Below are 25,375 nucleotides of genomic sequence, written 5' to 3'. Positions count from 1 at the left end.
TAGTCAATCCAGACAGGTTGCAAAACCACACAAATCCCAATGAAAGTTGAACAGAACACAACTGAAATAGAAAAAAAAAAACAATTCCATGGATTACATGGCCCCCTTTTCCTGTTTCATATGTTAGGCTATGCCCTCTCTATTTTTGGTAATTCCACACCGGTGGAAACCCAAACAAAATATGCATTAAGAAGCCCTAATTCCTGTGTCTCAATCTCGTGGCCTATGTCACCTCTACTTGCGTCCGCATAATGAAGTGAAGAAATATTTTTTTTAATTATTACTCAAAAATGTATTTAATAGCCCTTTAATAGCCCTAAAGCCCTAAAGAATGTAGCCTCATGGGCAGTGTATTCCGTTCCGCAGGGAGAATATACTGCTATACACGTTATGTGTCTGTGAGCGCGAGGGAGGGAGAAAAAGGAGAGTCAAAAAGTATGAGTTGTCACCGATCAGAAACGGGAGCTGGAAGCATGTAAATATAATAATAACCACAGCAGCCAAAAAGAGTGCCTGATGAGCTCAGTTGTAAGCAAGCTGCCAAGACTGGACTGTACACTGTGTTTGTGTTTTCCTCCGAAACAATAAGTTCTGTTGGAGCAGCCTTTCAATGCCTCTCTCTGTCTCTCGCTAGCAAAGTTGACCCAGACAACAAAGTAAAGCTAGTTCCCAGCTACGAGTCCGACACAGAACCCGACGTATTAGCCAGAGGTCCCTTTACTACGGTTTGGAGCCGCGGACCTGTTTTATATGTATGGAATAGTTTTCTATACGAGATCGCTGTAAGTGCAGCCTTACGTAATGTCCACCCTACTGTTACTCATTTTATATTAAGATTTAAAAGTCTAGTTGGTATTGGTATTGTGAGTAGCCTTCAGTAATAGTAATAAATCACACAGCAATAGTACATTCATACATTTTTTTTTCCTTAGAAAGAAAATCAGCATAGACAAATGATTTTTTTTCATATATTTCAAACCCTCGCAAATGCAGTCAGGCAAATAACAATAAATAATAGTAATACAAAGAATCACAAGTACAACAACAATTACAACAGTCATTTAATCATTAATGTAATAATTTAATTCTTGAAACCCTTCTACAAAGCCAACATTTCAATATACTGGTTCTTCTTCAGGGAGGAAGCAATCCAGTATATACTATGGTTAAAAAAAAGCAAGAATGCAAATACAAAGCAACAGTAATGCTAATACCTATGCACTTAAAAAGAGTGCATTCATTTTAGTTAAGACTGCTGAAAACTGATACCTTATGACTTTGCCGTGCCACGACCGATTATTTCCTTTTTTGTGTTTCTCTCTGGTTTCAGCAGGATTATGTAACATTTTGGTCCAAACAGTGCCACCAATAGGCCAAAACTTGAGGCCAAAATGGCAAATACCTCTACTGCATCTGCATATTTACCTGGAGAATTGACATAAGCAGGAACAAAGGCCACCCACACGGCACAGAAGATCAGCATGCTGAAAGTGATGAGTTTGGCCTCGTTGAAGTTGTCTGGAAGATTCCTGGCTAGAAATGCTAGCAGAAAGCTAAGGATAGCCAGTACACCAATGTAACCCAGTAGCACTGCAAAGCCAATTGTAGACCCAACTACACACTCAAAAACTATTTTGTCATTGTAGTACTGAGTGTTTTTATAAGGAACTGGTGAGGAGGATATCAGCCAAGCAGTACATATAGCTGCTTGGATTGAAGTAAGAACTAATACTGTCCCTCTCTGCTGTACAGCACCAAACCACTTAAGATTGGTTCCCCCTCCTGGCTTTGAGGCTTTAAACACTGCCACAACAACCATTGTTTTCACCAGGATGCATGAGACACAAAGCACAAAGCTGATCCCAAATGCTGCATGTCTCAGTTGACATGTCCATAGCCTTGGTCGTCCGATGAATAACAGTGAACACAGGAAGCATAGTTTCAGTGATACTAAAAGCAGGAAGCTCAATTCTGAGTTGTTGGCACGGACGATAGGTGTGCTGCGATAATGAGTGAAGATCCCCAAGACCACAGCACAGATAAATGTACCCAACAATGAAGCAGTTGTCAAGCAAATACCCAGAGGTTCATGGTAGGAGAGGAACTCTGTGTTCTTAGGAACACAGTGATCACGTTGAGGGCTTGACCAGAAGTCTTCGGGACAACTGGTGCACTCCAAAGAATCTAGTATAAAGTGGAAGATACATTTTTTTGTATTTTCAGCGTTCACCCTAGTGAACCAACTGCTTATATCAGAAAAATTTTATGATACTAACCTGTGTCATTGCTGAACTTTCTTTCAGAACAACGCACACAGTCGAAACAGCACGCAGGTTGCCCATTTTTTCTAGCCATGCGAGTACCTGGGGGACAGCTTACACTGCACACTGACTGCACTGGCTGCAAGGTTAGTTATACCACATATATTGTACACAACATTATTGTATTGTACTGTGTCGCACAGAACTATTTAAAAACAACATTAAACAGAAGTAACCTGTTTAGAGTCAGAGTTCCAGAAGATTTTGTCTTCATCAAGTCTGAGTTCTTCACCTTTCAAGGCTGTCTTCTTAACCACGCCCACATTCTGAATCTTCGTACTTCCATCAGGTAGCCATTGCCAATTCATGATATCATATATTGGCAAGGCATCACCATTTTCATCAAATGACACTTCATCTCCAAATGGAGTAGTGAAGTGAACTTTTTCCAAATAATGCATCAACTAAAAAAAATAAGATCAAGAGATTATCATTGAAAGGGATGTGAAAAGGAGACTTGATTATAGACTCAACTGATCATTCTTAATTCTCAACTGATTTTATTACAGCAACTAAGGATAGTTTAGTTTGGCATTGCAACTTGTGGAATAACAGAATTTGCAACATTTTTAATTTCAGTCAATTGAAATAAAAAACAATCTTTAGTCACCACAATGTCTAGTCAAATGTGCAGTTATTCATTTTTATTTTGCAAATAAATTTGCTCATCTCACACATGTAAAATAACTATGTTCTAACGACAATGTTAATAAAATCTTGTGTTTCCAAAATCTGTCTTTAACACCAATTACTCATGTGAAAAAGAAGTTCACAGGAACACTCTTACTATTTCCATAGGAATTAAAAGGGCAAGTAGCAGAAAGGTATTGCTACTCACATGTACTTTATTAACTGATCATCAGCAAGTGTGACCACCTCTATAAAAATAGGAGATTCAGAAGTTTGGTGTACTAGAGCATTTACGTGTGTTAACACAATGCCAAATTCTTCCCAGGAGAGTGCGTCCCAGCAAGGTTGCCTGAAAGTCGGACTATGCACTGCTTACAGAATTTCCAAAAACCCAAGATCTACATTACAGATTCTACAAGATTAAATTATCATGTTAAATGTGTAAGTTTGTGACAGTACAATTTGAAGAAAACTAAAGTGTTGCAATGGATGAAGTGCTGTACATAAACATACCCACAAAATCAAAATAACTAAAGCAATGTTGTTAAAAAAAAGAGCCAGTCTTCTGCAAAAATGTGAGACATTGATAAATCATACCGAAATTGATTGCTCCAAGTTAATGCTACTAAAGGTGGTTCTCCAAGCTATTGAATCAAAAGAGAGAGGGCTTACTTGTGGTTCCCAGCGTATTTAAAAGTGGGATGGGAGGCAGAGCCTTCAGCTTTCAGATCCATCTTCTGTGGAACCATGCTTCCGAATTGGATTCAGGAGATAGACAGACACAATCGCTACTTTTAAAATTAGGCTTAAAACTGTTCTTTTTGCTAAAGCATATAGAGGGATGGATCAGGTGAACCCGAATCCTCCTGTAGTGGTCTAGGCTGGTGGGGAATTACCATAATGCAATGAGTGTTTCTTCTTCAGTCACATTTCTCACTCACTATGTGTTAGTAGACCTTTCTCCATTGAATCATACTTGTTATTAATCTCTGGCTGTCTTCCACACCATGTCTTTTGTCCTGTCTTCCTTCTCTCTACCCAACCGGTTGCGGCAGATGGCCGCCCCTTGCTGAGCCTGGTTCTGCCTGAGGTTTCTTCCTATTAAAAGGGAGTTTTTCCTTCCCACTGTCACCAAAGTGCTTGCTCATATGGGGTCATATGATTGTTGGGTTTTTCTCTGTATGTATTATTGTAGGGTCTACCTTATAATATAAAGGGCCTTGATGCAACTGTTGTTGTGATTTGGCGCTATATAGATGAAACTCAACTGAACTCAATCGAATTGAAAGAGTGTACTTAGTTTTTCACAGTACTGTATAACGTCCCATTTAAACATTCTTTTTCACATGAGTGTAGGAGCTGAATTTTACAACAATAAAAATAAATGTTAGTGTGTTAACCAATACCACACCTGCCATGGCTCTAATTTTTGCAAAGTAGCACAGCTGTGCCCACTGAAAGGCCCCCTCCCAGGTGCACAGCGTAGCATGTCATCAAGGGCATATGCAAGAGCATACACAGCCTTGTAAATATTATACTCAGGCCTGAGGTTAGAAACATCCAAAAACTCAGTCTCCACATTTGCTAGTTCTTCTTGTCCAGTGCAGAGTGCTCCCCCACCTTGTAACCAACCTGATGGAGGTGGAGCAAATCTACACTGAAAGGTGTATTCCCAAAACTGTCTTACCTGAAAAATATTTCAAACAGTCTTAAAAAAGATATTTTCATTTTTTTTAAATTTTGTGAGTACAAGTATATTTTAAAGTTACAATCTTACCATGCTATTTCCATTGTTATTGCTGTCATAAATGTCAGGATGCATTTTCATTAGAAAATCCCTGAGCCCTGGTATTTCTCCTCGACGGATGGCAATGCCCAGAGTGCCACTCAGATATGGCATGTGTCGGGTTGTTTGGAGTACAGCTGCTGTTGTCCAGGCTTCACTAGCCATCCACTGCAGCCCTGTTACATTCTGCTTTATCACCTATTTAGAAATATAAGGAACAAAAAGAATCTGTACATAGTCTAGGATTGAATCATTACAAATCTTGAAATCATTACATACAAGGATGGAAATTGAGATCCCAGTAGTGGTGGGAAATGTTGGTTTACTTGCTATGCATTATGCTTATTGGTTCTTTTTTGCACATGTGCAACAACCAGCTGATTTCGGTTCATGTGACGGAGGAGGAAGATAGTGGCACAGTTTAATGAAAGTAATTTCATATCCACTATGGACATTACTTTTATTTTTTTGCCCAAAAGGACATGAGCATGACGGTAAAGTGCAAACTTCAACCTGAGCAAAAACAACTGCCTCATCCTGCTAACACAACTTCAGATCTTTACAAGCATCTGTAAAGATAGCATGCTAATGCTAAACTAGCCAAAAATCAAGCATGATGTTAAAACTGAGGGAATGATGACCCCAGCCCAGCAACCAGACCTTGAACTTCAAAAGGTAACAAAACCAGTCACGAGCAGGCTGTAGCCTCCTATTCTATCTGTTCATGTTTCTAAAGTAGAGTCTCTGTGGCAATAACTTTGAAGTCTCTTTGTGCTGTTTTCATCTTTGCTTTGTGTTGTGGGCTTTGTTTTCCTACCCTAAATACAAAGAGAAAGATTATATGTGTGTCCTAATTTGGATAAGGAGTTGTGCTGGTGTGTGGGGCTGTAGCCTAAAATGCTAATTATGAAACAGAGAAAAAACAGAGAAACGCAAAAGTAATGTAGCAAGTAGTAAAAAGAATTACTTTCTCCTGAGAGTAATTAAGTAGCATACTACATTACTTTAAGAAAAGTGAGCTGGAAAATATGTGTAATAAATTACTTTTTTTGATTAATGACCCCATCACTGATCACAACAAAGAATGGAAATACCTCCAACATCCATAAACATTTGACCACACAGCATGCCATTTGCATGAATATAATGTCTGTAATATAATTTACATCTCTAATTAATAAGCAAGAGGCGGCTGATGAATACAATTTGATTTAGATATACCTCCTCCATTAGTTGAATCATGTGGATTTGATGTGCAAAGACAATTACCACACGTGCTGTGGACTTCTTCATCACCTCAACAATCCTCCTTAGTTCAGCTGAGTTTTCACCCCAGGGCAAAATCTCTGAGTAGGCTAGACAACTTCCACCAGACTGAGCCAACGCTTGTCGAAATGATCTCGCTACATGGACTCCATAATCATCATCACTTACCAGCAGACCAGCCCACGTCCACCCAAAGTGTTTTAGAATTCGAATCATTGCATGAACCTACATAAAGACCAGAGAAATTCTTAGTTAAGGCTTGAATTATATTTCAGTGCAAACAATATAATTACATAATCACAGTTTTTCTTTCTAATCAATTTGCACAGTATGTAATCCAGAAAAAAATGAAAAATTGAAAAAATAAATGAATAAATAAAAAACTGCGTTGTTTAGTTCGGGGTAACTTACATCAATGCACTTGCTGTAAAATACATTTGCTCTTTGTAGAAGAAAGTTTTACCTGAAAGGCATCACTTGGAATGGTTCTAAAGAAAGACGGAAACTTATGACGGTCACTTAGACAAGAGCATGTTGCAAAATAGCTCACCTATCAAAAAACACAATTGAAATCAAAACAGATTGCTGCTGAGAAGCTGGAACTAATATAAAATGTATATTTCCTATTTTTTTCATTTTGTCATTTCTCACCCTAGTGAGAAACATTAACGTTTATACAGCATGGCAAAAGCACATGTAAAATACAGGACAGGAAACTTACAATTGGCATTTTAAATAAACCTATTACATCAGAGGTTGCAATAGAAAATGTTGAGAAGGAATCACCCACGATCCCTACAACTGGAGGGGTCCCCAAACAGTTCTCGTGAAGCAGAAACTTTTCTTCCTGACCACTGACTAATGATAATGCAGCACTGAATCCAATTACAAGTGTGGCACAGTTGTCATAAAGACTGTATCCAAGAGTCACATTAGGTAGCAGATTTGAGTTTTTGTTGATTTCATCAATAGCAAAGGCCATTGTCATGGCATGCCTGAATCCAGGAGGGTCAAACCTTGTAAAAAACAAAACAAAAAAACCCCAAAAACTCAATATTGAAAATTAACATAAAGTATAAAAATCTGCTCCAATGTTTGCTTTCATGAATCGGTGCATTTAATGTATGACTATAGTACTTACCCTTGGCAACTCAACATGTTTGGCTCCGAGGTAAACGTTAGCGCAGGGAAAACAGAGGTATAGTGAACTTCAAACAGCCCCCCCAAAATCACATCTCCAGGTTTGTGCATTCCATTAAGATAAAACTGTCTCCTTAACTTGCAGGTTGAGAAAAGAGACTCTGAGATGAAAAAGTGGGATGAGAAGTAAATCATGATCACAAAGAAATACAAGAACTTCAATGTGTCAAAAAATGGCCCCATATTGACTCTTTCTCTTTACACCACTTTTCTTATCTTAATGAATGCTTACCTCATTTTATATCTCCTCTGGTTTCTTTTTCATTGTAGTATAGCACCACCCACATGCATATTTTATGACAGGGCATCCACTTTCTAGGTACATATTAGCTCATTAGATAAAGAATACCCTAATGACAATGTCAACTTCTGGACAACTTCCAGACTATGCAAGATTTAGTGCAAGTAAAGTAGAGAAGTAAAGCAAGTAGTAGAATCAATAAATTCGGCATTACTAACTTAAATTTTTTTTCTGCTGCTGCCCCCGCGGCATTTTTGTAGAGAAGACATAGTTGCTATTTTTGTAAAAAAACAAAACAAAAAAAAAACCCCCAATAAAGGCCATAAAAGTGCTGTCAAAATTAACACGTTAACACAGATTAATCAGTGATAATTAAAAATAAATAAATAATGCAATTAATGCATCTGGAGTGCAGAATGACTCAAAATCCCTGAAATATTTCTGTCAACACATTTCGGGCAGTTTGTCCAAGTAGAGTTACATTCGCACATGTGCAAATGGGCAGTCTGGTAGTGATGAGCAGCTAAACCAATCAACTCAATTGGAAAGATGATAAATGCACATTGGCCCTCTTGATGGGAAATTTGAGTATTAAAAAAATAACAAGACTGAACAGTTGACTGACATAAAGTCTTATGCACATTGTGGAAGAAAGAATTTTCTTCTTCAGCTTAAAATATCACATTGAGGTAGGGATGCACCGATACCACTTTTTTGGAAACGAGTACGAGTACTTGCATTTCAGTACTCGCCGACTCACTTAATGGAGAGAAAAAGTGAGTGGCAGGGTTTTTTTTAAAGAAAATTAGCTTTTCTGCATTATCAGCAGTCACACTGTTTCTGTTTTCATCTATAATGTGTGACACTGAGCTGAAAGGCCTTTCACTTTCCACACTGCTACATGGGGCTGAGAGGTATTTACTCGTCTGTTTCTCTGTTTAGAAGTCTCACAAGCACAGTCACAGCTGGGATGACATCAGAGGCTAGTGCGTCGTAGCTGCTCACTTTTTTAGTTAGTTCCTCAAAGGGGGCGAGGATGGCAACAGTCGTCTCCATAAGAGCCCATTGGTGAGCGGTGAGATAGTCAGGGAGTTTGTGCTCGGACACATACACGCCCAGCACTCGCTTTTGCTCAATGAGGGACTGGAGCATGTAATACGTGCTGTTCCAGCGCGTCTGTACGTCCTGCTGCAGTCTCTTTATTGGCTGGTTGAGCTGTCCCTGAATGTCCTCGAGGAAGGAGTAGGCTAAGGCGGAATGTTTAAAATGCCCAACTATTTCCCGTCCCACTGCTATAGCATCAGCTATGCTCCTCTGTGCTAATAAGCATGGGTAAATAAGCGTGGGTAAACTCTTTGTACTCGTTGTCATGTTGGGATTTTGGTGCTCGATTAAATTGCTTGTGTTAATGCGCTACCTTTTGAGCCTCCTCTGGACAATTTCGCTGAGCACAATTTGCAGTCCGCCTTTGTTTTCGCGTCTTCGTTCACTTTGAAATAGTTCCACACGGCTGACTTGTCTCGCCTTCCCTTCTCTCAGCTCTGAGCTGCAGCCGGGGCCTGGGGGCGGGCACTCGGCGCTAGTGATGGGTTGGTCGCGAACGAAATGGCTCTTAGAGCCGGTTTACTGATGTGAATGATGCGAGCCGGCTCCTTATCATGAGCCGTGGTTTTTTTCCCCACCTTTCTCTCACCCTCTCTCTCGCACTTTTTTTCCGCTTCACTCCGCATGCGAGCCTTGTGCTTTGCGCTGGGCAGAGGGGGGAGGGGCAGTAGTTACACTCAGTAGCACAGGAACAGTGCAGGAGGGAGAGACAGAGAAAGAGAGCCAGGGACAACAACATCACATTAGAAAGGTATAGTGATCATCCACAACTATTTTCAGTTGCAGATGATAAAGGATTCAGAAAGCTTATTCATGCAGGCCCATATGACAGAGAATGTGCATCTTCTTTTTGTTTTCATATTATAATTTATATTTAATTGTGTTGTGGTTTGCAGTGTTTTGTGTTGTTTCACTTTAAATTTGTAAAAGGAAAAAGCTGAAAATTTAAATAGTTAAAAGTTGAAATGTGAATAGTTGATTTTTGTATTATATAATTTATTTATTACATTTTATGTGAAGTGAATAAATAAAAGTATATTTACGGTGGCCCCTACAGACAAAGCACGTACAAACTCCAAAACATGTAAAAACACATACAAACTCCAAAACACGTAAAAACTCCGAAGCACGTACAAACTCCAAAACACGTAAAAGCTCAGAAGCACATAAAAACTCAAAACACGTACAAAAGACAACAGAAGTGCTCCAGGATGCTAGTGTCAGTGTTGAGCTTTTGTTACCTAGTGGCTACACAAGCCAGCAAGTACCAACGACTGGATTTGGTGTGTGGTAGTAACAGGTAAATAAACTTTTTTTTTTTAAATTATTTGACTATATATGAATGCTTGTGTATAAATACACAAACAATACACATATGCTTTCATGCTTTCAATTGTGTAATTTAAGTGATCTAGGTAGCTCTGTTTTGGAAGTTCAGTTCATGCTAGAAATGTGTTTTGGAGCTCGTATGTGTTTTGTCTCTAGGGGCCACCGCATATATTTATATATAAACATATATAAATAAAACTACTTATTTTTTACATTAGTAATTCCTATTGTGCATAATTTTATATTATTGTTAATAATAAATTAATTAAAGCAACAAAACAACCTGAAGAGCTGGTTTGGAGCCGAAAGAGCCGGCTCTTTTTAGTGAGCCGAACCGAAAGAGCCGGTTCTCTAAAAAGAGCCGGAAATCCCACCACTACTCGGCGCCTGTGCCTTACATGCCGCTCAAACATAGACAGGTCTCAGACCGTGGTATCGGTCCCCGGTATCGGGGGACTTTTAACGAGTACGAGTACTTTAGAAAATGTGGTATCGAGGCCGATACCCGGTATCGGTATCGGTGCATCCCTACATTGAGGCGATGCATACATTAGCCGGGCCTGCTGCTTGCACATTGGCTAACGTAGACATGTATCTTGTTGATTGTATGTTAAGCTTATTCTGTACAGCTGGCTCCGAAGTCAGTGACCACTCAGAGGAATCTAAGGAGTACTGGCCCTTATACATGCCCGTGGAACCTAAATCTCCAGTTCAGTCACCCATTCTTGCTGATGTTTGCTTCCATGTTTTTACTTTACTTTTTTTATATAGCAACAACAACGCTGATCAGAGCACCTTAAATTGTCATTGTGATTCCAGTTAAAGTAAGAGCAATTCTATCTCGGCAAGTACTGGCTGACACTGAAGAGAAAAGGTATTTTTAACCAGAAGAGGAAAACAGCAGAGAATATAATAGAAACTAGGGGTGGGTTTTTATAATCGATTTATCGATTAAAATCGATTCTGGCTTGGATAACGTAAAATCGATTCATTAAAATCCTGAATCGATTTTTTAATATAAATTTATTTTGCCCGAAATGCCAGAATCTCAGGTGAAATCTCACAAAATTTCAACAACCACCAAACAGCTAAGACAGTAAATGAGAGCAGGAACACGGATTCTGCACAAAGACGTAAACACACAGCGCAACCCGCGGATCAGAATCAGTTAGATGTCGCCTTTCTCACAGTCGGGGCTGAAAGCCGACAGCTCGCTGATTCTGATCTGTCGGCGGGTCCGCGCTTTGTGTTTACGCCCTTTATGCGCTGATTCTAAAGCTGTTAGTTTGATGTCTCTCCAAACAATATTGACCGAACCAGCAGCAAAAGAAGATCCAAACTACGCGTCACATAAACATCGTCATGTATTCACTCTTACTTTTACTGTTTTGCTTCGACGATGCACAGCTCTCTCGCGCTCGCTCTCTCTCTCCCTCTCTCTCTCCCCCTCTCTCTCTGTACTGTTTTCTGCATCATTCGCTTGCTTGTTACGCACAAGTCTACCTTGTTTACAGCGCTGTCAGCCGACGGTTTTTTTTTTTCGTTTTATATACTTCCGAAAAGAAAACCTAATTTCTGCCGTTCAATACTGAACAAATTTAAACTTTTTAAAATTATGCAAAATGCAAAACGCTTAGCCGTGTCTCTAATAAAACCGCTGTAACTTCAGAGGTAATGTTCATATGTTGAATAATGGTTTTCTTTTGTTTTTGATGTACTGCAGAATATTTTTATAAAATCCCAGGCCAGGAAAATCGCCTTCATGTTTTTCTGTATTTTATCTTCAGCTACTTTGACACAAAGGCATCTGCTGTGATGCTTACACCTTTGTTAAAGTGTTGCGTGTGTCAGCTTCCTTTTTATAGATACAAAAATATGTAAATGTACTGATCTGAATTATAATATTTCTGACTGTCAAAATTTCCCAAATTCAAATCGAATTGAATCGAATTAAATCGAATCGTGGATCGAATCGATTCGGGACATTGGGAATCGGAATTTAATCGATTCTAGAAATCAGTGACGATACCCAGCCCTAATAGAAACAGTCATGGTTATGTTTTTCATTTTTGGTGTATATATTAGTATTAGCCTTTTTTTAAGTTGTTAGTATTTTAAAATGTGTTTTTGTGATTAGGCTATAGTTCAAATGTCTTCAGCTGACAGTAAAAGATGAAGTGCTCATATTTTATTTAATCATGTTGTCCACTAGGTGGTAGTAGCAGAGTGAGACTTTACAATTGTAGCTTCTTTTAATATTTCTTAGTGCGTAAGATCATGTCCTCTTGAAGGCGTAGAGCAGAGCCCTTTCTCTAAAACCCTATATAAATACCACTTACACACATACCTGACATCAGGGAGAGATGGCAGTCTCAGTTCTTTTAATTGGTCTGGTATCTGCTCTGTGTTTGTTTCAGCTGAACTCAGTTTTTGCCTTGGGTGTGTCTCTGGATAGTCTGAATCAAAGGAGTAGCGTTACAGGTGCTTGGGCTGGTACTGAAGCTTCATCTGTGAAATGTAAGTTGCAGGGTAGCACTCATCTACCTGCATTCTCAATGGATGGGGACTTCATTATTGGGGGTGCTTTCTCTCTTCACTCCTACACGCAAACAGTGAGCCATGATTATACCATCATGCCTGAGCCAGTAAGATGCAAAGGGAGGTCAGTATGGAAAAATTAATGAACATTTTTCATGTATTGTAATGGTAATCTTTCTTACTGTGTGTTATCTGTATGAAATTTCATCTTAACAAAATCTATGTAGCCTACAATTTTAACAGTGAGTTGACTGTCTGCCTGCAGCATAAATGCCGATGAGCTGCAGTTGTCACATGCAATGGTCTTTGCCATAGAAGAGATTAACAACAATACAGAACTGCTGCCCGGAATCAGGCTTGGGTATCAGATCTATGACTCATGTGCATCAGTTTCCATGACAGTGCATTTGGCATTTCAGTTTTTGAATAGCTTGGACCTTGTGTTTCACACTGGCAAAAACTGCTCCCAGTCAGGTATGGTGATGGCTGTTGTTGGTGAGTCTGGGTCTACGCCATCCATCAGCATGTCACGAATCATCAGTCCATTTAACATTCCTCAAGTAAATACTTAAAGTTTTTGTCAAACTAGGTGTTTAAAATATGCATGCACATATGCAGTTCTTATAGGATTACATTGTCTTCTTTTGTTTTAGGTGAGCCCCTCTGCCACATGTACATGCTTGTCTAACAAGCAGCAGTACCCAAGTTTTTTCAGAACAATCCCCAGTGACCAGTTTCAAGCTGCTGCTCTAGCCAAGTTGATAAAGCACTTTGACTGGACTTGGATAGGTGCTGTTCGGTCAGATTCAGATTATGGAAATAACGGCATAGCATCTTTTCTAGAAGCAGCACAGAGAGAGGGGATCTGTGTGGAATACTCTTTGTCTTTCTATCGGACCCACCCACATAGCAGGATTCAGAAAGTAGCAGATGTTATCCGCAGGTTTCTATATGACATGTGGAATTTAGTTTCATTTATTTAATGTAATCTTTCATGATGTTATGAGACAGTCAAAAAAATTATTTTGTCTCTAAAGGTCAAAGGCTGTAGTTGTTGTGGCATTTGCATCTTCAGGAGACATGAAGATCCTGTTTGAGGAGTTATCACGTGAGCCTTTCCCACCTCGACAGTGGATAGGCAGTGAGTCATGGGTGACCAACCCGGGATTAAGGAAGTACAGTTTTCTTACTGGGACCATTGGATTTGGAATTCAGAAATCTGTAATCCCAGGTTTCAGAAACTTCCTGTTGAATCTCTCTTTTGCTCAAGTGGCTGTATCACCATTGCTTACTGAGTTCTGGGAGGATTCCTTCAACTGCACAAAAAAAGAAAGTGAGAAACATTTTTTGTTTTTCTTGGTTGTTAGAGTTTCTTGTAAAATGTCTGGTCTTAAAAAGTCCAGACATGTTCTTTTTTATAATCTAAGCAATTTCAAATCCAACATAATCAAAAAGGTCCGTTACTGCAAAAAAATCACAATCTATATGTTTAACCTTTAGGTCAAGTTTAGGCAGTCAGCCGACACTATTACCGTGGCCCCTTTTCTCAAATGTGACTCTTTGTTTGTTGAGTGATATGTTCAAATATATGATGTTAAATGCATGAATTCAGTTGTCTGTCATTTTGGTGCCTTTTTTTATTTTTAGGTGATTCTGCAGGAAAGAAAGTATGTAATGGAACTGAAGATATAAAGACTCTCCAAACCCCGTACACTGATACATCTCAGCTTAGAATTAGTAACATGGTGTACAAGGCTGTGTATGCAATTGCACATGCCATTCATAATGCATTATGTCAGGGAAGAAATGTCACAGCTCAGTGTGACAAACTAACCAAATTACAGTCCAAGAAGGTCAGTAAAAATGAATCAGTCATTGCCAACATGTTTCACTGTCTCTAAGAAACCTTAAGTGAAACATTACCTTTAGTTGTTCGAATATTGTTTTATTTTTTCCACTCCCTCTATGTCTCAATTCATCCTTACAGATTCTAACTGAGCTGAAGAAAGTAAATTTTTCCCGAAATGGATATGATGTGTCATTCGATACTAATGGGGATCCTGTGGCTATTTATGAGCTGGTTAACTGGCAGAAAACTATGGCTGGCATAACTGACATAGTGACTGTAGGGCTGTATGATGCGTCACTGCCAGAGGGCCAGGAGTTCCAGATTAACAGAAACATCATCTGGATGGAGGGCAGCACGGAAGTAAAAAGTCAAAGGACAAATTAATGTAATCTTTTCAGTTTTATAGCAAACATTTACATATGTTACGCTGCCTTTTTATATTATACAGGTGCCAGTGTCAGTGTGCAGTGGCAGTTGTCCTCCAGGAACTCGTAAAGTGCTGCAAAAAGGAAAACCCATTTGCTGCTATGACTGTACCGCATGTCCTGAGGGAGAGATTAGTAATACTACAGGTAAAGTAAAATGCTTGTCTGTGCATGTAAAATGTCTTTATGATGCAAATCTTCAACATTGAATACATTACAAAAATAAATTTGTAATCTATAAAGCCACAATTACAAGAAGCACCTTAACTCCTTTTTTTCTCCCATTCAGATTCTGCTGATTGTTTACCCTGCCACATGGAATTCCAGCCTAATGCAAAGAGAGACACTTGTATCCCTAAACCCATAGAGTTTCTTTCTTTTCAAGACATCCTAGGAATCATCCTGGCTACATTCTCAGTTCTTGGTGCTTGTCTGACTATTATCACGACTGCTATATTCTTACGTCACAGGACATCTCCAATTGTCCGAGCCAACAACTCTGAGCTGAGCTTCCTGCTGCTCATCTCACTGACTCTGTGTTTCTTATGTTCAATAACTTTCATTGGAGCACCATCTGAGTGGTCCTGCATGCTGCGCCACACTGCATTTGGGATTACCTTTGTACTCTGTATCTCCTGTGTACTTGGAAAAACTATAGTGGTTTTAATGGCTTTTAAAGCCAGGCTTCCAGGTAGTAATGTGATGAAATGGTTTGGTCCTCTACAGCAAAGAATGACTGTTATGTCTTTCACCTTTATTCAAGTTTTAATATGTACGATTTGGTTGGTAGTGAGCCCTCCAGTCCCAATAAAAAATTTAACCGCATACAAGGAGAAAATCATCCTGGAATGTGCATTAGGCTCTGCTGTAGGCTTCTGGGCTGTGCTTGGTTACATAGGCCTACTTGCTTCCTTTTGCTTTGTTTTAGCTGTTTTAGCTCGCAAATTACCTGATAATTTCAATGAAGCCAAGCTTATCACCTTCAGCATGCTAATATTTTGTGCAGTGTGGATCACCTTTATCCCAGCATATGTCAGCTCTCCTGGGAAGTTCACTGTGGTTGTGGAGATTTTTGCCATTCTGGCCTCCAGCTTTGGACTAATAATGTGTATATTTGCTCCAAAATGTTTTATCATATTGTTTAAGCCTGAGAAGAACACCAAGAAATATTTAATGTGCAAAAATTAATCATAGTATATCAGCTTTTTTGGAAATGATTATTGTTGCAATTCCAAGTCGAAATTGGATATTTTATATGTCTTTCTAAATCAGTTTCTGGATACTGACTACACATAACACATAACTACACATAACTGCCTAACTGTGCATATGCATGTGCACACATCGACACACATACACACACACACACACAAAGTTCTGGTATTTTTTCCTAACAGTTACTCGTACATGGTATTCATCAGCAATATTTTCATTATTGTTTGTTATTATTATTATTATTATCATTATTATTATTATTGTTGTTGTTGTTGTTGAGTGTTCCTGATTGTCCTACTCTGGAACACTCTAGGTTCCAGGGTATGTCACTAAATGGGTTGGGGCTGTGGTGGGACCTCTGGGTTGGCCTGGACCTCCATCCACTGTGCCCAATCTCTCCTACTATGAGCCAATTAATGACATTATTTTTTTTTTTTATTGCATCACATCAGGAAACAATTTTTTTAAGGAATACATATTAATTATTAAAAAACACATGAAAAGATAACTGGAAAATTTCATCCCACATTACTATGTCTTTGCTATGTCTTTTTTTTTGCATCACACAAGATTAGGGCTTTTAATATAACAAGAAATATAACAAGTAAATGAACAAGTAAATGAACAACTTTATTCAAGTTTTAATATGTACTATTTGGTTGGTAGTGAGCTCTGCTGTAGGCTTCTGGGCTGTGATTTGAGAGCATTTTTATTTCTTTATATAGTTGAAAAAATTTTCATGACTATCAAATTATTTCATTTACCATTTCAATAATCCACATAATGCTCTTATGAGACTACACTATAATAATATATTTGATGAATTTGCTTGTCTTTTTTTTTGTTTGTCTGTCCTTACTGATCATTTTTGTCTTATTTAGCTCACAATAAAAATACAAAAAGTAAATTGCACACTTTCAGGCACATAGCAGAGTTGTTTACTTTTGTTACTGAGAAAACTTTTTTAAATAATTGTACATTTTTTATTGTTGTTGTACATGTTAATGTATGAATATGTAACTCAGTGTTAAGTAAATAAATAAATTTAAAATCACATTTCACAATAACACTATATAGCTCTGAATTATTTTTCATTGGTTTTAATCTAACATTTCCATTTGTATCAAGCATCAAGTCCAAGACTGCAAATGTAAATTTAATGTGAGCTGAGTGAGCTCTGTCAGCTATATAGCAGTCATTCTATAGCAGTTTTCAACTGCTGTTCAAAAATTCTTGTTCTGACAAGTTACCAAAGCAATATTTTCAATACTTAATAACAGCAACAAAATCCAAAATATTAGGATTTAATCTGCAGCATCTGGTAAAAATATTTCAAACTTTCATTAATTTCATGCATGGTCAGTAGACGTGGTGAAAATACCAGCAAGAACATAAAACAAACAAACAAGAAAAACTATTATAAATAAAGTAAATTGAATGGTGTACTGAAACATTCAGTTCAGTTCAGTTCAGTTCATTTTTATTTCAAACATTTCAAACATGAGCCTTCACAATCATTACAATATATTATTCCATTATTTGTTTGAAAAGGAGTAGGTAGAAGTATTTACTTATTTGTCCCTACCCCCTCAACATACATTTTTTGTTAAATTTACAGAAATTTGAAGACTAGATTGGCAATTTTAGGGACGGGAGGATCTGATGCTGTCAACTGAGGAGTGGTAAAAAGGCCAACGACAGCCACTGGTTCAGGTCATTCCTTTTCAGGACACTTGCCTGATGGGCCTTCATTAGTGTTGCTGGTCAAGGCGAGATTATTCGAGATGTGCGTGCCCAGAAACCTAAATGTGGAGACAGATTCCACCTATTTATGAGAGGAGACTCGTGAAATCCATGATGAGTTCTTTTGTTTTATGAACATTCAGCTTCAAGTTTTCTTTGGAGCACCAGCATGACAAATTCTCTATTTCCACTCTGTACACTGTCTCATCTCCATCAGAAGTGAGCCCAACCACAGTGGTTACAATGAGGTTGGTTGGGTGGATTGGTGTACAGCAGGGGTCGGCAACCCTAGGCACGCGTGCCGCAGCTGGCACTCGAAGGGTTAACTGATGGCATGACCATAGCTGGACTGGCCATCAGGCATACTGGGCATTTGCTCGGTGGGCCAATGATTTTTTTTTAAAATGTATTTTCTGTTTTGTAACGGTCTAAACAATGAAAGGTGGTGGATTGGCCAGATGCTGTCGGGTGTGTAAAAAATAACTCAGTTGTTTGGTGGTGGCTATGGCGGCGCTTCCACAGATTCAGTAACATTAGCAAGTGGTGGAGGCCAGCAGGTGGATGAGAGAAAGTGGAGGCAAGACGAGAGACCCGAGGCAGCCACCGGTCCGAGTGTCAGGTGAACTGAACTTCAGGTAAGAAGTTATGACCTGCAGTCTATCTGGGTCAGATATAAACCAAGTTTAGGTGTAGTTTATTTTCGTTCTGCTGACTTTTGACAGTCAGTTACAATAACTCGTACTGCATACTAGCTAGGATGACGGAGTTTCTATACAGCTGGGTGGGTGCTATGATGTTACTGATGTTGAACTTTATTTTATAAGGTTAATTAGTAGAGTTGCCAACCGTCCCGTAAAAAACGGAATCGTCCCGCATTCAGAGAAAATATTACGCGTTTTGTATTGAGCTGAAAAAGAACACAGTTTGTCCCGGACTTCAGCTAGGATGGAAAAAGACACAAAGCTGGAGTTATTCTGTCGTTACGCTGCACAGCTGTCTCTTCTTCTCTCATTCTCTACCCCCCTCTCTCCTGTTGCTAATTCAATCATGAAGCTGATCGGCTTTTCTCTCTTGTTTGTTTATCGCCCACTTTGCACCAGAAAGAGGAAACCGCCGGATGTCGCGCTAAACAACAGCAGCACGTTTAAGCTTGTTCAGCTGTTGTTAGAATTTATTTAATATTAATTTCTAGTATTAGCTGATGTTTGCTGGAGCCACAGCTGTAAAAGCTGCTGGTCATGATGTCGGTTTGGTGAGAGGGAAACATGAAGATGAAACCAGGAGATGTCCTTACTGAATCATCAGAGCTGAACAGGTGATGGAAAAACAGGTTTATCTTTTAGGTGACATGAATGAGTTGAAGGGAAGTTATGAACTGTTTCTGAGAGACAAATACCACCAGGATGGTTTTCTAAGTAGCTGACAGTTGGTAACTGTGCAGGGGCAGCTCTAGCGAAGTTTTGCCAGGGGGCCAGGTAGGGCATTAACAGGGAGAGGGGGGCACAAAGAAATACTTTCCACATTTCGACACTTCAAAAGCTTCAGGAGCTGTCCGCTCAGCACAGCATCAGCACCACGGAAATACATGGATAAATCTGTAGACTCGAGACAGAATTCACAATGCATTTTTGGGACTTTCAGGTGTATGAACCTTGATGTTTTATTTTCTGATCAAACCAGAAAGCTTTAATGAGCAGCTAGATTTGTCTTGCTTTAACTGGCTGAGTTAAAGCCAGTTAATGCGACATTGAAGCAGCTGGAATCCACAGCTGTGAGTGTTCATGGAGCTTGCATTTTCACCTGCTGGACATTACTGCCTGACAAGTTTAACTGTCTTTCGAACATTGCAGAGGCCTTATTGCCAGTATTTGGCTCTACATATCTGTGTGAGCAGGTTTTCGAAGAGTGTCGTCAGGTAGCCGTCTGAATGCTGGACACTCGGAGACCTTTGTATCTGAGTGGGAGACCAGAGATCACATTAACATGTGTATCTCTGTATTAGCAAACATGCTATATTGGCCCAGTTTATTTTTCTTATCATTGTTGTGAGGAGACCATAAATAGCATTTGAATTTTCTGTTGTACAGTTCATTTGCTGTTATGGAGTTCTTGTTATGGATAAAAAGTGTCTTTTTTTGGTTTCAAAATAGCTGATAACTATTCGCTGATAGCTGTCAACATCTGCAAACAAATATAATTCTATAAAGTGGTTCTATATAGTGTGTAACTGTTAATATTAACATTATTAAATTTATTGCTAATGCAATCATATGGCACATTGACTTCTGAGGAAATTTTAGATGGCACTCGTCATCAGAAAGGTTGCTTACCCCTGGTGTACAGCAATATACTGGGTGTACAGTACAGGCCTAAGAATGCAGGCCTGCAGGGATCCACTGCTGAGTGAGTTTGGTGGAGAGGTAGGGGATGAGTCTGACTGATCGGTCCAGTTGGTGAGGAAATCTTTGATTGAGGAGTGGGTGGCAGGGGGGATGTAAAGATGGTCCAGTTTGTTGATAAGGATGGGATTATGGTGTTGAACACTGAGCTGTAGTTCACAAAGAGCAAAGAGCATGACTCAACCCTCTGTGAAGGGTGATAATGATGGCATCCTCCATGTACTGAATTGCTCTGTAAGCCTTTTTGTGTTATTTATGCCATTGTGTTATGTTGTCCTGCAATGCACTGATAACTTTCAGGTGATGTCTGTTAGTTACAGGAACTAATAGTTACAAGAACTAATAGATATCAGCCTCAGCCTGAACTGGGATTTTAATTTGGATAGATCTGACAGTATCTTACCCAAGATTGTGAGTGCACCATGGGTTATTTTGGGAAAAAACAAACAGCACAGATGGTGCAGGGAGAATAAACAAAAGCTGGCATGCAAAGCTGGCTATTATCTCCAGCTGCAAAAACAACAACACAAACAGCCCACTTCCATTCATCTTCCTCAGCAATGCCAGATCCCCAGCAAACAAAACGGAAGAGCTACAGTCAGAGATTTACTACAACTGCTTTGTCCAGGAGTGTTGTCTACTGATTGTAACTGAATCTTGGCTCCATCCAAACATTCCTAATGCCTCAGTAGAGGTACTGGGCCAGACATTACACCATCAGGACCACAACCAAGACTCCAGTAAGGGAAGGGTTGGTGGGCTCTATGCTTATGTGCTTCAGGACTGGTGCCATAACAGTAGACTAAAAGACGGTCCCTGTTCACTGGACTTGGAGGTGATGTCCATTTAGCGCACCCCTTTTCTCTACCCCGCGAACTAACAATAGCCATAATTACCATTGTTTACATTCCTCCTCAATGCTAACGTTAGCGCAGCACTCAACCACATCTAACTTATTATCAGTAAACAGTAGAGAGTGCACATGTCCATATTGTTCCTGGGGACTTTAATAAGACATGTGTAGCCTGGGAAATGGGTAGCCACACAGGACACAATTACTGGGGTTCTTAATGTGCAGTTTTATTGTCAATGATGACTGAATAAACCAAAAAAAATGTCCTTTGACCTTTACTTTTGTCAAACAGCGGCCATATGGACTTGTACTGAACATCGACAGCACGAGAGGTAACGTGGCAAAGTAACAGAATAACCGATTAAACAAAGATGCGCCAATACAATACGAGGAATAAAAGAAATGAAATGAAATACAAAACACAAAAATACGGCAGTGGCCTCTGTCTGTGCAGAACAAAATACAAAGAGCTAAATCACACAAGGCTCCTTTAAAAAATGTGGAAGTGTTACACACATTTTTATAAACACTTACATTCCACAGAAATCTCAGCTCACTCGGAATACTGGAGCACACAGACGATCTCGCAACTTATCCCTTGCATGGAGAAAATGGCCGCTCCACGCTGCACATAGAGGTCCTTTGCATCATACATTTAAGAAATACATCATCTTCTTAAAATACTGACGTTTTGCCACTGCACTACAATTATACCAATATGTTTCAATGAGTTATGTGCATATTTAACAATTCCTTACCAACAATTTAACTCCTTCACAACATTCCCGTTCCACATCCACAACAAAAAGAAAAGTAAACAGGAAGTCCCAAGATCCATTTCTTGGTTTTTTTGGAAAACTGCAGTTAACCCTTAAGCACTCCCCCCCCCCACGGTGACCACAATATGCAACTACACAAACCTATAAAATTAACAGCTTCAAGTGCACACAACATGCAGATAACCAAAGAAATAGCGCAAGCAATAACATTAAATTACCCAATAACATTCTTGTCTTACCATACGTGGAAACAAAGAAACAACATTTTAAGACCCCTTTTTGAACCTTAAATGGATATTTGGTTAACTGAAGTGAAAAATATTATTATTAATTTACCACTCGGCTACACATGTTTGAAATCTGTACTCCCCAATTTCACCAACTTGTTAAATATCCTTCAAGGGGGAAATAGGGAACACTACGGTACTACGGTTACGGTACACTGGACCATGTGTACCGTAACATCCAGCATCATAAGTTGGCAAGTCACAGAGGTGGTCCTGCAGCTCAAAGAAACGGCATAACTCACTCTACTGTAGGGCCATAAACAGCAGAAGGCGGTGTAGGGGCTGTGTCCAGCGGCAGTCAGGGAAGAGGCCCTGGCTGTCCCATTTCTGGCTATCGAAGCTGGCTACTGGGACCACTGAATCAGTCTCCTAAAGAAGGGCTGGACTCTGGTCTGAGTTGGATCAGGTGATGGGGGAGCATGCACTACAAGCCTGGTGCACCTAAACAAATAATCTGGGTGCACTGGGACAGCCTGGCAGGTCCAAGGGACGCTAGGGACCCAAATGGTCCATGTTCTGCACCTCCATTGCTGAGGCAGCTCCAAAGAGCTGCAAGGTGCTTGGTGCCTGTTGTGGTGCTAACCCCTAATCCCTGAGTTAGATGGTGGTTACCAGAGAGGAAGGGAGCCAGCCAGCGCAAGAAGGAGTTCTATTGGGCTTGGTTAGCCTGTGGGAGTTTAGGGGTAGCTGTGGAGTGTGGCTCGGGCAGTCGTTGAAGGAACAACTCGGGTGTTGGATGGGTTCAGTGAGGGTATAGAACAAGACTTTCAGACTGCCTTGAATAATTCTGGCAAACCATCAGGTGGCTCAAGCAGGGAAACTGGTGCTCCACTCTGAACATGTACAGTCGATGTGGGGTGTTGCTGACATTCAACTGAGGTTATAGACAGGTGGCGAAAGGAATACTTCAAAGAACTTTCTGAGTCCCACTAGCATGCATTCTGTTGAGAAAGCAGAGTATGCGGACGAGGAGGACGACCAGTGATGGGAATAACGGCGTACTTTTTTCAGTAACTAGTAATCTAACTAATTTCTATTTCTATTGTTACAACACTGTTACCATTACTAACAAGAAAATACGGTGCGGTCGTGTTACTATTTTTCAACAAACAGACGGTTGAAGCTGTGTTCCGCTTCCTGCATCTTATATCAGTTGCATGGAAGTAGCTGACTACGTAAGTAATCTGGGCGCTACAGCTTTAAGCAGCTCCCGCGTACGGCAATCACTTTCTGCCGGATGACCACTTTTTGGCACAACACCTGGAGCTAAGGGTGCAAAACAATCGCATGAGTGCTGCTGTTTGACTTTGGAAGAATAAAGTAGTCGTGGTAAGCCAATCACATGACCACTTCAAGATGACAAAGCAACAATGTGATATATACCAGTTTTTAAATTGTGTTGATAGGCCACATAAAACCAGAGTCATGATAAACAATATATACGCGTTTTTTCGTCAATAGTTTCGTCACATTTACTGTCTAAGGACAGCGCTAGCAAGCACTCTCTGCTTATGACCAAAAACAAAAAAAACCCTGTCCTTTCATGTTGGTGGAAAAATGCACCATGTCAACCAATCTAAAATGATATGGCAACATGACATTTGGTTGTTTAGGAAGAGGGGGACGTTTTAGGAGTGACGGCGAGAGAGAGAGAGAGAGAGAGAGAAAGAAAGACAGCAGAAAAAGCGAGAGAGAGCGAGTTTTGAGATGTGAAAGATTTGTGAGGTTTAACGTGTTTGGAGTGTGTAGTTAATGTGTTGTCTCGTGTAGTTAGTGTGTAATGTTGTGGATAGTTTTGTGTTGTGTGTCAGAAAAAATGAGGTGACTGCTGTCTCCAGGTAGAGAACAGGAGTGATACACCTACTGCTTTCAGCCCTGCAGGTATCAGGCTTGTGATGTTCTCCTTTATAGTGGACAGAAATATTTGGAGTGGCACAAATAATTTGTGTTGTATCATATTGAATGCGGAACACCTGATTGTTATGTAAATAGTTTGAAATGGTTATTTAAAAAAAGGGTTAAAAGGTAAATAGCTGCAAATAACTTTGTTGTTTGCAAAACTTGTGCATATGATTTTAAACTTGACAATTTATATTTGCATTTAAAGTTATGAAATATGATTAATTAAACATGTTTGTGGTTGTTACAGTAGAAAATATAACTTTTTCTACTTGGATTTTATTTTATTTTTGTCTGATTTTAGATCAATTGTGTTAATACAGTATGTCAAAATGAAAACATAACTGTAAATTCAGACACGTGAGATTGTGCTGAAAAGCATGATACCAAACAAGGCAAATCAACAGTTTTTAAAGGTGAAATGTAGAGGTAAAATCAAAAGTAGTTGAAAATGGCCAATTATACCCTGGACCCCAGAGCGTTAAACTTTTCTTTTTTAAAGTAACACAATAATTATGTTTCAAGTAATTCATTACTTTTAGAATCTTGTAACTCAGTTACTAACTCAGTTACTTTTTTGAAGAAGTAACTAGTAACTGTAATTAATTACTTTTTCCAAACTAACTAGCCCAACACTGGGGACGACTTACCCATCATTGTGGGCGAGGTCACTGAGTTTATTAACTCCTTGGTTGCTAGACCCCTGGGATGTTTCCTAAAGGCTCTGGATTTTCTTGATGATCTTGACTGACATAACCCCGAGGAATATCAGAAAATCAGAAATCACATTTAAACACTTTTGCTCAGTAATGCAGATGTACCCATCAAGCAAAAACTGTACTGCCACTCTAAATTGGAAGGTGAAGGAATTCATTGAGGATATTATGCAGGATGATGTAAATTGTTTTGTTTTCATATTACAGGTTGCTTGGAAACCCCAAAGTTAAGGTTTGTTTTGTTTGTTTTGGGGGTTTTCTTTTCATTTAATGATCCTGAAAATTAGTAGACAAAAACTAAGACTTGTGTTTCTATATCATTAAGTTTGTGTTGTTAGACTTTACTTTTCATTTTACAAAATGCAAAAAGTAATAACCAAACAGCCTTTTGGTTATTAAAAATAAAGTACCATACAAAATACCATACATACTATTTAACATAGTTACTTTTAAATAAAGAAAAAAATCTGGGGACATAAGGTAGGACATAAGCAGTAGAAATTATATTAAAGACTTATTCGAAGGCTATTACATAAGGGTATGTCCTTTTGAAAAAAAAAAAAAAAACTTTGTCAAAATACCTATATAAATGAGTGTAAAAACCACTCATATGTAAACACCTGACATCAGGCAGGGATGAAGGTAGCAGGTCTTATAATTGGTCTGATATTGGCAGTGCATTTTTTTCAGTTAAAATCAGCTGCTGACTTGGCTGTGTGTCTAGATTGTCTGAATCAAAGGACTAGGCTTACTGGAGCTCGTCCTCGTACTGAGGCTTCATCTGTGACATGTAAG

At 39.3% G+C, this 25,375-nt stretch overlaps 2 protein-coding genes across 3 annotated transcripts; one reads left to right on the top strand and one right to left on the bottom strand.

Annotated features, from left to right (window-relative positions):
• Window positions 1–1,270: 1,270 nt before the first annotated feature.
• Window positions 1,271–7,284, bottom strand: LOC102783856 (extracellular calcium-sensing receptor-like). The gene is made up of 9 exons (XM_035915698.2): window positions 7,145–7,284; window positions 6,725–7,019; window positions 6,467–6,553; window positions 5,959–6,228; window positions 4,729–4,935; window positions 4,363–4,638; window positions 2,498–2,725; window positions 2,277–2,400; window positions 1,271–2,184 (listed from the first exon to the last, which is right to left on the bottom strand). The coding sequence occupies exons 1-9, from the start codon at window positions 7,252–7,254 to the stop codon at window positions 1,271–1,273; spliced, it is 2,511 nt and encodes an 836-aa protein (XP_035771591.2). The 5' UTR covers window positions 7,255–7,284.
• A 5,115-nt stretch (window positions 7,285–12,399) lies between these two features.
• Window positions 12,400–15,877, top strand: LOC102784135 (extracellular calcium-sensing receptor-like). 2 transcript variants are annotated; one of them, XM_087851574.1, is made up of 8 exons: window positions 12,400–12,539; window positions 12,681–12,975; window positions 13,069–13,358; window positions 13,453–13,748; window positions 14,075–14,268; window positions 14,403–14,624; window positions 14,713–14,836; window positions 14,979–15,877. In XM_087851574.1, exons 1-8 carry the CDS (start codon window positions 12,433–12,435, stop codon window positions 15,875–15,877), a joined length of 2,427 nt encoding a protein of 808 aa, XP_087707700.1. In that variant the 5' UTR covers window positions 12,400–12,432. The 2 variants fall into 2 exon arrangements, with proteins under 2 accessions (XP_087707700.1, XP_087707699.1); XM_087851573.1 differs by lacking the exon at window positions 12,400–12,539 and having other exon boundaries at window positions 12,715–12,975; window positions 14,063–14,268.
• The last annotated feature ends 9,498 nt before the right edge of the window (window positions 15,878–25,375 follow it).

The sequence above is a fragment of the Neolamprologus brichardi genome, chromosome 14, assembly GCF_056152115.1.
Source record: "Neolamprologus brichardi isolate AB-2024 chromosome 14, ASM5615211v1, whole genome shotgun sequence".
Lineage (NCBI taxonomy): Eukaryota > Metazoa > Chordata > Actinopteri > Cichliformes > Cichlidae > Neolamprologus > Neolamprologus brichardi.
This window is presented reverse-complemented; position numbering and strand designations above follow the sequence as displayed.

Bases quoted from the DNA above. Each gene is read 5' to 3' on its own strand.
- LOC102783856 (XM_035915698.2), bottom strand. From the start codon at position 7,254: ATGCACAAACCTGGAGATGTGATTTTGGGGGGGCTGTTTGAAGTTCAC. The intron at 6,229-6,466 runs GTAAAACTTTCT...GTCTTTATGTAG, and splicing joins TTCCAAGTGATGCCTTTCAG to GTTCATGCAATGATTCGAAT. The intron at 2,185-2,276 runs GTTAGTATCATA...ACTTTATACTAG, and splicing joins AAAGTTCAGCAATGACACAG to ATTCTTTGGAGTGCACCAGT.
- LOC102784135 (XM_087851574.1), top strand. From the start codon at position 12,433: ATGGATGGGGACTTCATTATTGGGGGTGCTTTCTCTCTTCACTCCTAC. The intron at 13,359-13,452 runs GTTTCTATATGA...TTGTCTCTAAAG, and splicing joins GTAGCAGATGTTATCCGCAG to GTCAAAGGCTGTAGTTGTTG. The intron at 14,269-14,402 runs GTCAGTAAAAAT...TCATCCTTACAG, and splicing joins CCAAATTACAGTCCAAGAAG to ATTCTAACTGAGCTGAAGAA.